This window comes from Coffea eugenioides, chromosome 2 (genome assembly GCF_003713205.1).
Source record: "Coffea eugenioides isolate CCC68of chromosome 2, Ceug_1.0, whole genome shotgun sequence".
In the NCBI taxonomy this organism is placed as follows: domain Eukaryota; kingdom Viridiplantae; phylum Streptophyta; class Magnoliopsida; order Gentianales; family Rubiaceae; genus Coffea; species Coffea eugenioides.
Window position 1 is genome coordinate 42,426,585 of NC_040036.1, and position 17,806 is coordinate 42,444,390.

Below are 17,806 nucleotides of genomic sequence, written 5' to 3' on the forward strand. Positions count from 1 at the left end.
GCAAATAATTAAAATAAAGCCTAGAAATTAAGAAATTTACGGGTTCTCACACTCTCTCCCCCTTAAAAGAATTTCGCATCGACTACCGGTGGCTGAATGTCGTAACAAAAAAAAGACCATTTCCCTCTCCCTTTTCTTGATCAGATGATAGAGAGGTTAGCTGGTCGTGTTTACTATTGCTTCTTAGATGGCTTTTCAGGGTACTTCCAAATCGCGATAGCATTGGAGGACCAGGAGAAAACCACATTCACCTGCCCATTTGGTATGTTCGCTCATCGTAGGATGCCTTTCGATCTTTGCAATGCTCCAGTAATTTTCCAAAGGTGTATGGTAAGTATTTTCTCTGAATACGTAGAAAAGATTATTGAGGTATTTATGGATGATTTTAGCGTATATGGGGACAGTTTTGAGAGATGCCTTGATAATCTAGCTCTAATTTTGAAAAGATGCATAGAAACGAACCTGGTTCTTAACTGGAAAAAATATCACTTCATGATAGAGCATGGTATTGTCTTAGAGTACGTTGTGTCGGCTAAGGGAATAGATGTAGATAGAGCAAAAATAGATCTCATTTCTACTTTGCCTTACCCCATATGTGTATGGAAAGTACGTTCCTTTTTGGGTCATGCAGGGTTTTATAGGAGGTTCATCAAGGACTTCTCAAAGATCGGAGCATCCCTGTTCAAGTTGTTACAAAAGGACGTGACATTCAATTTCACCCATGAGTGCAAGGTGGCTTTTGATAAATTGAAGGAATCGTTGACATCGCCGCCCGTCATTCAACCCCCAGATTGGAGCCTACCGTTTGAAATAATGTGTGATGCTAGTGATTATGTCGTAGGAGCCGTGTTAGGGCAAAAAATTGGCAAGGCGGCACACGCAATTTACTATGCGTCGAGAGTATTGAGTGGAGCCCAACTCAACTACTCCACGACGGAGAAAGAACTACTAGCCATTGTTTTTGTACTAGAGAAATTTAGGTCATATTTATTAGGTGCAAATGTAATTGTTTTCTCTGATCATGTAGCCTCGAGGTACTTGTTGGTAAAAAAGGATGCGAAACCAAGGCTCATAAGGTGGATCTTGCTCCTGTAGGATTTCGACTTAGAGATCAAGGATAAGAGTGGAGCAGAGAACTTGGTGGTTAACCATTTCAGCCGGTTGCTTATGAATAGGGAGGATCTGCCATTAAGATAATCATTTCCAGATAAGCAATTGCTAGCCATTGATTCATCAGTACCTTGGTATGCTAATATTGTCAATTTTTTGGTAACGAATCAATTACCTGCAGGTTGGCCAAAGACTAAGAGAGATAAATTGAGAAGTGACGCCAAACACTATATCTGGGATGACCCTTACCTATGGAAGCAATGCTCAGATCAAGTGATAAGAAGGTGTGTAAGTGCCGGTGAGTTCCATTCTATTTTAACATTTTGTCACTCTTTTGTATGTGGAGGGCACTTTGGGCCAAAGCGGACAGCTCGTAAGGTGTTAGAGAGTGGTTTCTATTGGCCTACTCTTTTTAAGGATGCATATTTGTTCTGTAAATCTTGTGATAAGTGCCAAAGGGTGGGGAATATTTTTCGTAGAGACCAAATGAGTCAAACTCCATGTTGTTTGTTGAAATTTTCGATGTCTGGGGTATAGATTTCATGGGTCCCTTTCCTTCGCCTTTTGGTTTTTTTATATATTCTACTTGCTGTCGATTATGTTTCCAAATGGGTGGAGGCAAAGGCTACCCGGACTAACGATTCGAGAGTGCTTGCAGAATTCATAAAGTCTAACATTTTTGTCCGCTTTGGAATGCCGAGAGCTGTAGTTAGTGACAAGAGCACTCATTTTTGTAATAAGACAATTGCTGCCTTGTTCCGTAAGTATGATGTACTCCACAAATATCCACATCCTATCATCCGCAGATGAATGGTCAGACCAAAGTGTCGAATATGGAGGTCAAGTCAATCCTGAAGAAAATGGTGCGGCCTGATAGAAAGGATTGGAGTTTGAAGTTGGAAGATGCTCTGTGGGCTTACCGCACCGCGTATAAAACCCCGATTGAAATGTTCCCATATAGATTGGTTTTTGGGAAGCCATGCCACCTCCCAGTGAAATTTGAACATAAGGCATTTTGGGTAGTTAAGCGGTGTAATATGGACCTTGTGGATGCCGGAGGGTATAGAAAACTCCAGTTACAAGAGCTAGAAGAACTACGGAATGAAGCCTATGAGAACGCAGCAATTTATAAAGAGAAGAGCAAAGTCTTTCACGACCAACAAGTCTCAAGGAGGTCATTTGTAGTAGGGTAAAAAGTCCTCATGTATCACTCGAGACTTAAGATTTTCCCCGGTAAGTTGCGTTCACGTTGGATTGGTCCATTTATTATTTCTAATATTTTTCATTATGGTGCTGTGGAAATCTAAAGTTTCAAGACAGGGAAAAAGTTCGTTGTAAACGGTCACCGTCTAAAACCTTACTATGAAGGGTTTAATAGTGAGCATGTGGAGAACATATCTCTTGATGATCCGAGTTGTGAAGTGTAAATAGCTGTTGCTGTGTCTAGCCAAAGACATTAAAGAAAGGCGCTGCTTGGGAGGCAACCCAAGGATTACAGTATTAGTTATTGTCAATTTTCATTACTTTGCAATTTTGCAGTTCTATTCTTCTATTATAAGTGTTTTTGTGGTGCTTAACAGAAGACTGGGGTTTCCAAGTCGTGCCCACGCCATACAAGGGTACGCTTGGAGCACTGTGCAAAGTGGGGACTATCGGTTCCAAGGCATGCCCACGCCTTGAAGGGAACTCTTTTGGACATTTTTGGATGCGATGGTCAGAAGACCATATCCTCCAAGGCGTGCCCACGCCTTCCAATCCTTCCAATAACGAAAGTCAAAGACAAAAAAAAATTTTTTTTTTTTGACCGGGACCTCCTCTAGCCCCAATTTTCTACTTTTTCTTTTTTTTGGCTTGTCTTATCTGGTCTTGTCTAGTCCCTTTCCAATTTGTTTTGTCTTAGTTTCAGCTTTCTTCTTCCTGTTCTTGTTGCTCCGCCGCCATCGCCCTTCGTCTGCTACCTCTTTTGGAGGTCCGTACCTCGTCGCCGTCGCGCGCCCCTGCCAGCGCTAGCGTCCGGCCTCTCGTGCTCATTCCGCTCCACCAGTTTGCCACCGCCATGCTCCACCTCAAACGCCTATCTCTCTCTCCCTCTCTCTTGCTCGCGTCACTCCACCATCCAGATCCAGCGCGCACAGCCGTGCGCCCACTCCGCGCGACCAGCGCGTACCTACGCAGCCGCCGCGCTCCACCCTAGCCAGCGCGTAACCCAGCAGACCAGGCGCGACTCGCGCACCTCTGCGCACTTGCTCGTCTGAGCCCAGCAGCGCGCACCTCTGCACCTCGCCCGCCCAACCCAGCCATGCATCAAGCAGCTCCCAGCCTAGCACAGCCTGCTCAGTCGCGCGCCTTAGCACAGCGCCCAGTCTCGCACCACGCATCTTTCCCACTTGCGCGAGCCCAGATCCAGCAGCCGGCACACCGCAACAGGCGCGATCCCCTGCTCGCGACCTTCGCGGGGCTAGCCTCTGACGAAGCGCCCACATCACGCGCTTCTCAACCAACCTTGTGAGGACACACGCGGCCTGCCCAGCCAGCAGTGCACAGCGCACCCTAACAGCGCAACCAGCGAAAGCAGCCCAGAGACGCGCGCACGCCTCTTGCCCGTCAGCTGCGCGTGTCCCTCGTGACCTTCGTTCTCGCCGTGTGTCTCTCCCACGATACCCCTATTTCACTAAATTTTTGTCAACTGGTCTTTGCATTTGGAATTTTGTTGCTCTATTTGACTCGGATTTGGCCTTGCTATATCTGTGGGTTCATTTGGTACATGTGACTAGTGATTAACCCTTTGTTGACTATAATTGATTGATAATTCCATTTGTGGGGTCTCGATTCTGCCTGTCTTTATTATTGGTTGCCAAGTGACACAAGCGAGGGGATTTTTGTGTCGATTTACCTATTCTGATTTTGGTGGGGTCACTGTGTTTCTCTCTGCTATTATACTACTGACTGCTGAGTATTATCTGTGTATTGTGGTCCTCTGTCCCCCTTTGGTGGTTGACTGGCCGTTTCTGTACTTATTTGTACTCTTTTCATGGATTCCGAATGCCTCCGAAAAAGGAAACAATATCTAGTCCATCTAGGTCCCAACCTCGTAAGAGGCGGGCCCCAATTCAACCCCTAATTCGGTCCGATTTAGGCCTCTCTAAGAGTACCATATCTCTTGAAAATTGGGAGGAACCTATCACTAACCTTACAAGGGAACAACATGACTGATTTAATAGGTTGGTGCATCGTTCTTTTGCTCCATGTAAGTGCTTTCATGCCCCGACCCTGAACCATTTGCAAATTGCACGAGAAGTTGAACAGTTGTTCTCGGCAATAGGTTGGCAGTGGTATCTAATCATTGATTACCCTATGTTTGAAGAGTTGTGTTGTGAATTCTACTCCACTTTCGAGTTCACCAAAAACGAATTCATCACTTTGGATGAGCAGGGGGTGATTAAATTTAGATTAAGAGGTACCCCTCATAATATGTCCATTAATGACTTTAATCTGACTTTGAGGTTTGTTAGTAAGGAAACCATTTCCTCCGGGACATATATAAACAGTGCGTGTGATTACACTAGACCGTTTCCTAGTGATTACATTGACATATGGAGGGAGTGGTCCATGGACCCCCAACTTTATGATCCGAGTCAGTCCAAGGCCTCTCATCTGAAGGATCCGGTTTTGAAGGTCATCCATTGGTTCTTGGCTTATAATTTCTCGGGCCGGAAGGACTCCTCCAGCACTCTTGCCAAGGCTGAATTTTATTTTCTTTGGTGCATGCGCAACAAAGTGCAGGTTAACTTTGGGTGCTGGGTGGCTACTCAAATGCAATCTGTCATTCAAAAGCGCCATAAGCCGGTAATTATGGGCTCACTCATTACTCACCTGGCCATTCGACTGGGATTGCTTGACCTCAACAAAGAGCACAAGTTTGCCCTAACTCGCGAGATTGAGCCACTGGATTTGCGAAGCTTGGAGAGAATGGGGGTTATTTTCAAAGTCGAAAATGTATATTAGTTGACACCTCCTGCCGAGGGCAGACCACAGCCCGGGTCTCTCCGACTGCCCCCCTGCTGGGTCTCCACCCCACCCGGATCAGGCGGGTCCATCCTCCTATCATACTCCCCCTGCTTGGGAGTCCCAATATCGCTCCCTCCAGGATTCTACCCATGCGCTAGGGGAGCGAGTTGAGGGACTAGATGACCGTCTTGCGGCGTTACAGGTTTTTGCCTGTATTCAGACGGAGAATCAGGCGGCTTTCTGCGCTCATATTGGATTCCAGCCGCCACATCCTCCTCCTCCGTAGTGTCGCGCTACACCCTCTCGGTGGTCAGGGAAGTTTCACTCCCTTTGCCCTTGCACTTTATTCGTTTAGGCTACATTGAGGACAATGTAGGTTTTAGGTGTGGGGGGGAGTGGTTTCTATTATTTCTTTTTTTTTGGTTTCTATTATTTCTTTTTGCTCGAAAAAAAAGAGGAAAAATGGAAACAACCAGAAAACGAAGAAAAATGAAAAAAAATGAAAAACAAGAAAAAAAAAGTGGAGTTAGTTGACTTTCTTTTTATTTCTACATTTGTTAACTGTTAGAGCATGTTGCTATGATGGACTGCACAATCAGGGTGCACGGGTATGTGGTCATATATGCTAGCTATGCATTTTGGTTTTCCTTGGCAATATTGTTGAATGTTGAATATGCTGGACTTGACCCATTCTTGAAACTTTTGGGAGCTTTTGAGCCATGAACGAGCACATTATTCTTGTCTGCTTCATTTGTGTTGTTGAGTGGGTATCACACATGGTATTGGCTTTCTAGAACTTGCTATTTTATACATGTCGAGGCCACATTTTGTAGAACTGGATGCATTTGAAATGATAAGGGCATTTAGGATCTAACCCTCTTTAGCTTGCTACAAACCATGCCTTTATCCTATTTTTCAATAGTGAATCAATTTGAGCTTTTATCCTTCCCTTTTGTTTATTAGTCGTGTTCGATAACCCATGACCTTTTTGGACTTTCTTGTTCAACCTTGTGTCCATAAAAGATGTCTGAATTTCATTGTTTGTGCAAGGCAAATAAATCTAGGGCCGCAAGTGGTGTTAGAATAGAAGCTGTATGGTGCTGTTTCTGTACATCTGGAGAAAAAAAAGAAAAAGAAAAAAAAGAGCTGGTGAACAGAAGACTCCGGCCTGCAAGGCGTGCCCACTCCTTGCAAGCCGTCTGTTAAAAAAAAAAAGAGAAATAATTGGTGACACTTGCACAGTGGGAATACCAAATGGAAACGCCTTGCTTGTGAAATTTCCCTGGGAAAGCGTGAGGTTATGTAGTAGATATCGGACATTCTCTTGACATATTACACCCTATCCTTGCAAGCCGTCTGTTAAAAAAAAAAAGAGAAATAATTGGAGACACTTGCACAGTGGGAATACCAAATGGAAACGCCTTGCTTGTGAAATTTCCCTGGGAAAGCGTGAGGTTATGTAGTAGATATCGGACATTCTCTTGACATATTACACCCTATCTTTACCTTTTTATCCCGCCTTTCACCCAAGCCCCGTTACAACCCTATTAAAGTCCCTTTGATCTTTGTATTTAGTTCACTTTTGAGTGGTGGAGATGTGATAAATATGCAAGCCTATGGTAATGCCAATCCGTGATGTTGATTTGAGCGTTCCTAGTGTTTATACATTTTCTTGAAGGTGACGAGTATTACTGTTAATATTCTTTGGACAACCACCTGTCCGGTATGTTCTAATTTTAGCGACATTGTCAGGAATGTGGGGTGCTTGTGTTAGTGTAGATTACTGCATGACCATTGCTATCTTGATTGTACTTCTGAGCTTCGAAATGCTTGAGGACAAGCATTGTTTAGGTATTGGGGGATTTGATAGAGCAATTATTGAGCACATTTTGCGCTATTATTCTATCCTAATTTTGGCTACTCACGGTGCTAAGTATTGAGATTTTGCTCATATTTCATATTTGTGTAAATTGTAGATGGTTGGTGCTAAAGGTGATCTCCTGAGGTGAATTTCCAGAAGACCTTTCATTTCATGGTGTGCCCACACCAGAAGTTGAATAGATACACCTAAAAAGCCGGACCCGCGGGATTGGTAGCAATAGGGGGCAATTAGAAAATGAGGTCCATGTGAACCACGGAGATGCATAGGATTAAAATCCCTAGACAAAGTCTTGCTCCGGATGTTTTTTCTTTGCTTCTGCTGGCGGCGGCTACGAAAGAAAAAAGGAAGCCAGATTCACGAGAGATCAATTAGATTAGCTTTTAATTTTTCTTGTCAGACGTTCCTTTCTCTGCTTTGGCTTTTGACAACTTTCGTAAGACTTTCCCTTTACTTTTCTCCTGTACGAACTCAAAACAAGAAAGGAAACGAAGAGACTTTCTCTTTCGGTCCTTCGCTATTTCATTTTTCCCAATTCTTTGGAAATTGTGTGGATGTTATCAATCAAATTACGCGGGATTGATATGATGAGGAGCAGCTAGGTTCCTCCTCTACCCAAAGGTCGACGCGAAGGCGCGGTCCATAACGTCTGTGAGATCTAATCGAATTTTCATTATTTCTTCCAGTTCATTACTATTCACACATTTTCTGGATTAATTGTTCATGGGTATTTTATTAATTGAGTATCAACGGCCGGATATTTAGTTTAATCTAATAGCCCACTGCCATGTTAATTAAATTGAATCCGTAATTGTTCGTTTAGTTGACAACTAGTGGCAACTACCATAATTGGCTTTATGTTGGGGAAACGTAAGATCTAGTTTAAATAAACCCTCTTAGCGTGTTTATTGGTTAGGGTTGGGTTCTTCTAGTTTTAATGCAACTGGATAATTAAATTCCTACGGTCGTACCTAGGGTTGTTTTCTAGTTAGAGAAGCAGTCAATGGTCGTACCTTGGCTGCCGAAAAAGTAAGGAAGAACTGGCTGTCAGAGCTTGTTGATGGCTATAACCAACCTAGTGACAAATGAATGAAATATCTTTGCATCGATAATCATTTAATTGGATCGTGCCTGAGAAGTTGATCCTTTGGGTAGAATTTTATTAATTGTTATTTTTAATAAACTGTACTTGTTGAGTTAGCTTTTGAATTTTGTTTATTTTATTTTCATTCCATTAAATATCCCCTAATTTTGTTTTATTGACTTGGAAAGAAACAACTTTCTACCCGTTCCCTGTGGAATCGACCCTACTTGCCATTGTGTGAAAATTTAATATTTTTATAGACAATTCTGGTATATCGGATCAAGCAAACTCTTCAGGAACAGGGTGAATCAAGTAATCCATTGGACACCTAGAGTCCCTGCTCTAGTACTCGAATTTGCTCTATAATTAATTGTGATAGTAACTAGAACTTTTTAGTAATTATTATTGCACAGGCTCGACACCTGTCACTGACTCAACCTAAGACTTTGCTAACTAAAAACATAAGGAAATTGAAGGAAAACTTAGTAGATTACCTCTTGCTCTTTACGGTTTTAAGCTGGAGAAATTTCTGGTTCCTCTCCCTCGATTTCTTTGTTAAAGGAGCCGGAGTTTTCTTAATTCTTGGCTGGTACTCACGTTTTAAGAAGGTAAGAGAGGTTTCTAGTTTTTCCTTGTTGTTGTCTTTCGGTTTGTAATAAGCAGAGGTAGTGAATGTATTGTAGTTGTTTCTTTTCCTAGGTTTCTCTCTCTCGGCTAAAGCTAAGAACTCCAGCAACTTTCTTTGATAATTCTAGCTAGTTTTACCAATGTTTTCACTAGTTTCACAGATAATTATCCTATGAGACCAGAGTCAACCATGTTTCATGCATTCCTAGCATAATTCTCCAAAGAAAATTCATATTACATGCTCCAAATCCAGTTCCATACTCTCCAGCTATCACAGAATTTTTTCCAGCATATGGTCAGTCATTAAACAAGATTTCTTCAGCCAAAAACTCTTATAAACTTAAGATAAATATATAACATACGTTTCCTATCATTGGTTTCCGCAAATTTCAGTCCTAACATGGGATAACAAGCTGCAACTCAACAGCAAGCTCTCGGTTCCTGCAAATTTCAGTCCAGCAACTATTCAATCAAAAATCAGAATTTTTTTCTCGGTCAAAAACCCATTTTCCTTGCTAAATTCTAACACGCAGCTTAAGTACCATATATATTAGTTGAGTGAGAGTTTATTGCAGAATTTTACCTCTTGTTTTTCTTAGAATCTGAAATTGCAGACCGCTTTAGCTTTTCTGCTTCAGCTCCTTGAAACAGCACCGATCCTCTTTTCCTTTTATTCACTTCATTCTCACTCGATTGAAGCTGATAGGTAAAGAAACTAACAAGTTTGCTCTCCCTTCCTCTCACTTCTGCTCACGGTTTTGAGGTTGGAGAAGTAGTTTAGCTCTTTGTTTCTTCCTTTGCTCTTAACAGATTGTTGCTAAATGATATCCACCGACTCTGTTCGGTCTGATGCTTAGCCAAGAATGTTTAGTTTGGTTGCATGGTTAATTGTTTAGGTGTTGAGGTTAAAATGGTCTTTTGACATTAATTTATTTATTTGCTAAGGAGTTGTATTTGTATTAATTTCATGTATCTTTCCAAAACTTTATCTTGTTCTAATTGTATACCCCTATATAAATTTTCTTACATTAATCTACAGTATTTCCATATATTCAATTCATAAAAAATCCATTAGACATGTAATTTAATCAATTATATAGTATATGCAACACTTTTGATATTATATGAAGATAAAATAAAATAAAATATATATATAATTTTCCGAGTTGTCACAATATTAAGTTCTATGACTCTAAAGTTTCAATTTTCTTTTAGCAACACTTATGTACAGTTTTATATCATACATTGAAAAATATCTAGGTGTTTAATAGATATGCAGAGCGTATACATTTTCTTAGTGTATATAATCATGTATACTATTTTAGTTTAATAACTAGTTCTAAACTCATTACCTGAACAAGAATAGTCAATTTGTGCTTATCATTTTGGTAATATAAAATAAAATATAACAAAATACAATCTTATTATTATGTGCATTATCAAAATACTACAACCCTATTTATATACTAATATATTTTGTTTATACAATCTTGCAGCTCGTCCGCTCTTATTAAAATACTTAAACAACTATTCACATAAGCAATAGATTAATGCGTAATCCATTTGAAATTTTGAGAATATTTTAATGTTCAAGAACTTGTTTTGTTGAAGCTCCATGTCCATGTTTAATTGTAGATTCCTATCATCATTATATACTAGCAAATGTGAAAAATTATATAAAGTATGAATATATATGCGTTTGATATTAAAAGATTTTATATATAATCTACCTTCTCGTGCAAATCTTTTTATAAGAATTTTCCTCTTCTTGAGTTTCACTCGAAATAAAATTAAGAGTAACCATGTAATATTATAAAGAAAGCTAATTGAAAACCTACCAAAATTATCGTGAAAATAAAATTAAGAGTAATCATTTAGTTTTATTTTGAAGATAATTAAATAGGAAAGTAGGAAAAAAAATAAGAAATAATGTCTTAATTGATTCGAACATGCATAAGACAAGTTACTAAAGATTGATAGAAATTTATTATAAATAAAAAAGTCCAAAAAGAGTTGTAATTAATTGTTATTATTATTAGAAAAAGGAACAATGGCAACAAACCAATCATAGGATATCTTGATATGACTGAAGATGATTATCCAAACACAACAAAAATAAATAGTTCAAGTCTGGACTCTCTTTTCTCTCCCCGAAGGGTTTCCACTAGGGTTTCATGGCTGCCCTTCAACCCTTGGCTGAGGGACAAAGTGTGTCCCCTTCTGCGAAAAAGTCATTCTCCCAACTCTTCTCACAGCCGGCGACGTCTCCTATCCAAATTCGGCCAGCGACATTGTACAAGGGTGAGGCTACGGTTGTCTTCTCTAGGGAGGACACTGACAGGCTTGCGGCACCGTTTCGATGGGCTTTGGTGGGAAAATTCTCTCACGGACGACCTACTTTGGAGGAAACTCGCAAGTTCTTTACTGCGTTAAATCTGAGAGACCACGTCTCTATTGCGTTGATGGATTATAGACATGTGTTGATTAAGCGTGCAGTTGAGGTAGATTTTAACAGGATTTGGATGAGAAGGGTCTGGCAACTGGGAAGATTTTCGATACGAGTGTTTCATTGGACCAAGGAGTTCCATGTGCATAAGGAATCTTCTTTGGTTCTGGTTTGGGTGGCTCTACCGGCTCTGCCAATTCATTACTTTGACAAACATTCTTTGTTTTCCATCCTGTCTCCAGTCGGAAGGCCCTTATTTTTGGATTCGGCAACGGCTGCTAGCACACGTCCAAGTGTGGCTAGGGTGTGCATGGAAGTTGAAGTAGCGAAGCTAGTCGTTTCGAGGGTATGGGTGGTTGTCGAAGGAGAGATAGGTTTCTGGCAAAGAATTGTGACAGAGGATATGCCGTCGTATTGCTCTTCTTGCTGGCGTTTGGGTCATTCACTTGAGGAGTGTAAGAAGAGTTAGTCTGACTTCATGTCTCGGTACCAAAAGAATCAGTACATGCGACTGCAGCTTGACCCATGAATTGGTGGGCGTAATGGTCAGGTGAACGCACCTGTGCGCAACCCAGCTGTTAACGGGGACAAGGGAGTTGCTGCTATCGAGGATGTTCCTCGGCAACCAATAGATGGCTCTGATGATTTTGGAGACAGGATAACAGTTGCAGTGGAAGGGAGGAATCCTGTTCGGCCTGCTGTGCTAGTCGATGAAGGTGACATAACTGATCGGCAGGAGGCTGAATCCAGACGTTCCACTGGGGACGCATTGCTGCTGCGCTTGGTAGAGACACTGAGATTATGGCTCCTACTGGACATGGGTATCAGGGTAAATATGATGGGATAGAGGGGTCATTGGGAAGGGAGCAAGGGGTAATGGATGCACAGCTAGTGGTTGAAAAGGGGCATGATTGTGAGGGACATCAGGCGCTAGCGAAGTAGGTTTTGGGCACTGGACAGCAACCTATAGCTGCGCGGCAGATAGTCCAGCTACACAGTAATGCGCTAGAGAGTTTTTTGTCGATTTGCGTGGGGAGGAGGATGATCATGGGAAGGCTGAAGTTGAGTTATCAAATATCGCAGGCAATTTATCTCCAAGGCTGGTTGTCCAACAAGAAGGTTGCTGGAATCGTCAGTGATGGCTTTGAACATTGATCAATCTGTGTTGGCTGAGCGAGATTTCAAACAAGCGAGAGGGAAAGGAGTGCGTGCTCGTTTTCCATTTGATAGACAGTTTTGGTCTGCGATATCCTCCCAGAATTCTTTCCAGGTTTTATCTCATGATTAATGGCATTTATTAGAATATTAGAGGGGTGGCTAAAGCCCCTAATCTAAGAAGATTGATTAAACTAGTAAGGTTGCATCATGTTAAGTTTGTTGTGATTTTCGAGCCAAAACTAGATGTGTCTAAAATTGAGTCCATTCGGTTACGTTTATTATTTGATTTTGTGTTTGTTAATCGTTCAGGTGATATTTGGGTGTACTACAGTAGTCCTTTTGTGTGTTCAATTGTTGGTAGTTCAGATCAGCAAATATCTTTATCTGTTCAATATCCATTGCTGTCTGGTTCAATCATCATGTCATTTGTTCATGCAAAGTGCTCAGTGGAGGAGCGAAGAGAGTTGTGGCACAACTTATTAGCTGATAAGCCTAGCTCTCTCCCATGGTGCATTGGGGGTGACTTTAATGTCATACTGGCGCCTCACGAAAAACGGGGTGGTCGTCTGTTTGCTGTAGCTGAGGGGGTGGAATTTATGTCTTTCATGGAAGAGGTTGGGATTTTTGATATAGGTTTTTCGGGAGCTAGCTTCACATGGTGTAATAATCAGAGAGGTCGAGCTAGGGTTTCGAAGAGGTTGGACAAGCTGTTAGTCAATGGGTCATGCTTGGAGCTTTCCACAACCATCTCTGTGATTCATTTGGCGAGACATCCCTCAAATCATGCGTCATTGAAGATTTCGTTTGCATCTCGGTTAGATAATAAGCCACGGCCTTTCTGTTTCTTGAATGCCTGGATGAATAAACTAGAACTCTTGGAGGTAATTAGACATGCCTGGGATCAAGAAGTGAGTGGGTCTCCATTGCGTGTATTGTGCTCTAAATTATTGGCAACGAGGAGGGCTATTCAGGAATGGAACAAGCAATGCTTCGGTAATGTGTTCGATGTTGTTCGTAAGGTGGAAGCTGCGGTTCAATGAGCAGAGGAGGCCGTAGATCAAGATGATTCAGAGGAGGGTCAAGTGGAGCTTAGGAAGGTTCAAGCGGAGCTACGTTATGCATTGTCAATTGAAGAGCAATTTTAGAGTCAAAAGGCTCGAGTAAAGTGGCTTCGAAATGGCGATCGCAACTCAAGGTATTTTCATGCGGTAGTGAAGCAACGACGGGTTCAAGGAATGATACATAGAATAAAAAAGTCTAATGGTGTTTGGGTAGATGTGGATGCTGATATAGCAAATAAGGCAATAACATATTTCTCTGACCCTTTCTCGGGACCTTTGGACCCCGCTTCCGATATGTTACATCTTATTCTACCCACGATCTCGAGGGAGGATAATAGGCTGTTGGAAGCATTTTCTTCTATAGAGGAGGTTCATCAAGTGGTGAGGTCAATGGATGGTGACAATGCAGCTGGCCCGGATGGGTTCACGGGTAAATTTTATACCTTTGCGTGAGAAATTATCGCCCAGGATGTTTACAATACGGTACTCAATTTTTTCTGTGAGGCAAAGCTGCCTCGATTCATCACCTCTACCTCGATTGTGCTGATTCCTAAGGTTTCAAATCCTCAGGATTTCTCTCAATTTAGGCCAATTAGCTTGTGTAATTTTTTTAACAAGTTATTATCCAGGATCTTGGCTGATAGAGTAACTGGTGTTTTGCCAAGGATTATTTCCCTCCAGCAGACGGGTTTTGTGAAAGGCCAAAATATAACGGAGATTTATTTGCTAGCTCAAGAGATGGTGTCGTGTATCGGTAAAAAATCTAGAGGTGGCAATGTTGTCTTGTAGTTAGACATGTCTAAGGATTATGACAGGGTGTCATGGTACCATATTATTGGTGTTCTGCGAAAGTTTGGATTCGGGGAACGATTTTTAGATATGGTATGGCAAGTGCTATCTAATGTTTAGTTCTCGATCATTATCAATGGGTTTTCATTTGGTTTCTTTAAATCTATGAGAGGGTTACGTCAGGGTGACCCATTGTCGGCAGCGTTATTTATTATAGGGGTTGAGGTTATGTCGAGAGGTTTGAATAACCTTATGGTGCAATCGGGTTTCTTGGGATTCAAAGTCCCATATGGTTGCCCTTCTATAACTCATTTGGCATTCGCAGATGATGTGCTTATATTTACGAACACGTCCTCTTCCTCTTTGAATAACATTATGCAGGTGCTGGAGATGTATCAAAGGTGTTCGGGGCAATTGATAAATGCTCAAAAAAGTTGTACTTGGTTCACCCATCGCTGTCACCGGCTAGGAGAAGGGTAATTGAACGTGTCACCAAGTTTGCTTGGCACTCCTTCCCTATACAGTATTTAGGGTTTCCGCTCTACTTTGGGAGGTGTAAATCGTCCTATTTTGGGGAAATATGTAAATCTATTCTAGGGAGGATTTTGTCATGGAAATCAAAGATGCTTTCTTCGGGATGCAAGATAGTTTTAATCAAGCATGTGCTGTCATCGATGCCAGCGCATTTACTGTCAGTTGTTGTGATCCCTAGTGCGGTGTCTAACGCTATAGAAAAGGTTTGCTCGGCATTTCTGTAGGGGTCAACTTTCGAAGAGTCGAAGTTTCATTGGATATGGTGGTCTCAGTTGTGCTACCCGGTTGAGGAGGGGGGAGTGGGATTTAGGAGGTTTAGGGATGTCTATACAGCTTTTTCTTGTAAACTCTAGTGGAGCTTCCAAACAAGATCGTCGTTGTGGGCAGCTTTCATGCAAGCAAAGTACTACATAATGATCTACCCTTGTCGGTCAGAATTGAGGTTGATGGATTCGGCAGTCTGGCGGAGGATGTTGAACGTGAGCCGACAAGTGGAACTCTCTATGGTATGGTTAGTCAATGACGGTTCGTGTCACTTTTGGTACGACAACTGATTGGGCAGTGGTGTTTTATTTCTTAGAGCATCAGTTGTCCCAAATCTATCATTTCGCAATTTCATTATAAATGGGCACTGGGATGTGAATCTTTTATCCCAAACCTTGCCAAGGGATATTATTCCCTCCATCTTATAGATCCTGGTTCCTGAAGGAGGATGTACAGATGAAGTCATTTGGATTCCCACGACATCTGGAAACTTCACATTAGCATCAGCTTTTCGGGACGTTCGGCAGGCCCGCAACATGTCGATGGTGTTCTCTAAGGTTTGGCATCCTCATATCCCTCTGAAAGTGTCATTTTTTATATTGCGGTTGTTGATGGGGAGGCTGCCGCTACCGGATACTTTATGTAAACTTGGTTTCCACTTGCCCTCTAAGTGTTTTTGCTGTCAAGCTACGTCTAAGGAATCTATCGAGCATGTGTTTTCCAGTGGTCACATAGCGTTGGAGGTTTGGGATTATTTTGGAGGTTTGTGTGGTCTGAACTTCTCAAGGGTCTCCTTGCGAGCTCGCATAGTTGGCTGGTGGTTGCGGTCACAAGATTCTGAGACACGGTGTCTTATTTGTCTCATTATTCCAAGTGTTACCTGTTGGCATATTTGGAAGGTGAGAAATAAAGCAATATTTGAGGGTGTCTAGATGCGATCTACTGCCAATTGTCAAGCCATTTTCTCGGAGATCAAATCCATGATGGAAATCCACTTCAAACAAACGATTGGTGTGCAAACATTTTGTCAATTGTATGATTGGTCGAATTCGTCTGCTAGTGTCTTTGACTTCAAAGTTGTTCGCTGGGAGGCGAAGGAGATTGGGAGGTTCATATTTAATACGGATGGTTGTTCTAAGGGTATTCCAGGAGTGGGTGGAGGCGGTGGGGTTCTTCGGGATTCAACTGGTTTACCTTTGGTTGCCTTTTCGGCCTTCTTTGGGGAAACTACATGTCTTTGAGCAGAGACTCAGGCCCTTCTGACTGGTCTTCAAATATGTGTCCACAGGGGATTTGGTAATCTATGTGTGCAATTGGATTCATTGGTCTTAGTTGGGATTCTTCAGCGGCACATTCAATGTCTGTGGCAGATCTGAAGAGAGGTCCGACAGATTTGGCATTTAGTTAAGGATCTAGCTCGATTTTCGCATTGCTACAGGGAGGCTAACAAAATTGCTGATGCGCTGTCCAGTGTGAGCGTATCTCACCTTGAGCAGCATGTCAAGGTCTATGAAATGCCTTCGATTCGAAAAATTAGGTGTATGTAAGAGGATCTTCTTGTTTGTTTCAATCAAATAATAAAAAGCTTTATTTTTAAAAAAATTAATAAACTTGATGAGGATGCATTTCACTCAAAAAAAAGATATGATTGAAGATAATTAAAAAAAATGAAAGATATGGGTTGATTTAGAAAAAAAAAAAGAGAGAGAATTACATAACTAATACGAACATATAAAAAGCATGTCATTAATAGATTGGTTGCAGTTTACCATAACTATGGATATGAAAAAGGATTATAATCAATTGTGAAGAGAAAAAACAAACATAAACTAAAAAATCCATGTGATATGACACAGAAATAAAACTTTCATATGAAAAGCAATTAGAGTAGTCAATTTAGTAACCTACCATATAGGGAGTTGAACATTATTTTGTTATATATACTTAGGCCTGTCAACGGGTCGGGTCCGGGCCGAAATTCGTTATTCCGGACCCGGACCCGGACCCGGCATACCATATTGGACTCGGATCCGACCCGTTTACCCGACGGGTCTTCTACTCTATGTTCCGAATCCGGATCCGCCGGATCTCGGATCTGGGTCGGGTCTACCCGAAAAAATCTATCAGACTTACAATTTCTAATAAAAATGAGAAAAAAATATATTTGTAAACTAATTTCTAACTAATACAAAAAAAAACCAAATAAGAAAAGAAATCAAATGACTTTACTCAAATACATCACCCTAATCAAATTATATTGATAAATATATATTTTAAATTATTAATCCATTTATATCCGGATCCGGGTCTAATACAGGTCAGAATACTATATTTCGTATCTGACCTATTTTTTGTTTGACAAAACGGATCCGGATCCGGGTCTGGATAACGGAATTAACTCCCTACCTGTACCTGCAATAGTTTGATGGATCCGATCCGGGTCCGAGTCTAGACTCGGACCGTTGACAGGCCTATATATACTAGTTGTTTCACTTTTTTATGGTGTAATTTTGGTAAGTTTACTATAATCAATATGACGGCACAAAGAATGTGCCCAATTTTACAAATATTTGCACGGATCATGTGTTGCGCCCCATTTTTGAAAAAATGAAAAATAAATGAATTGTTTAAGAAAAAATGAATTTTTGGATTATTTTTGAGTGAAAAATGTGTTTTTGATTTTTTGTTTTTTAGAAAATAAAGAAAATGATGGGTCTAAATGGGACTTTGAAAATGCGACGATTTGACCCAAAATAATAGTTTTAAAGGGTTTTGAATAATAAAAAAAAATGGAGTCGCCACTTGGTATTGAGTTAAGGTGTACCAAGTCACCTAAAAATAAATTT

General features: G+C 41.2%; 1 protein-coding gene across 1 annotated transcript; it reads left to right on the plus strand.

Moving 5' to 3' along the window:
• The first annotated feature begins 1,943 nt into the window (after window positions 1-1,943).
• Window positions 1,944-2,790, plus strand: LOC113759751. The gene is made up of 3 exons (XM_027302326.1): window positions 1,944-2,299; window positions 2,420-2,531; window positions 2,650-2,790. The coding sequence occupies exons 1-3, from the start codon at window positions 1,944-1,946 to the stop codon at window positions 2,788-2,790; spliced, it is 609 nt and encodes a 202-aa protein (XP_027158127.1).
• Window positions 2,791-17,806: the final 15,016 nt, after the last annotated feature.

What these genes read in the sequence shown, in the direction of transcription:
- LOC113759751 (XM_027302326.1), top strand. Translation starts at nt 1,944, where the DNA reads ATGGAGGTCAAGTCAATCCTGAAGAAAATGGTGCGGCCTGATAGAAAG. An exon ending in AGGAGGTCATTTGTAGTAGG is followed by an intron (nt 2,300 to 2,419) that starts GTAAAAAGTCCT and finishes GGAAATCTAAAG; the next exon opens with TTTCAAGACAGGGAAAAAGT. An exon ending in TTGATGATCCGAGTTGTGAA is followed by an intron (nt 2,532 to 2,649) that starts GTGTAAATAGCT and finishes GCAATTTTGCAG; the next exon opens with TTCTATTCTTCTATTATAAG.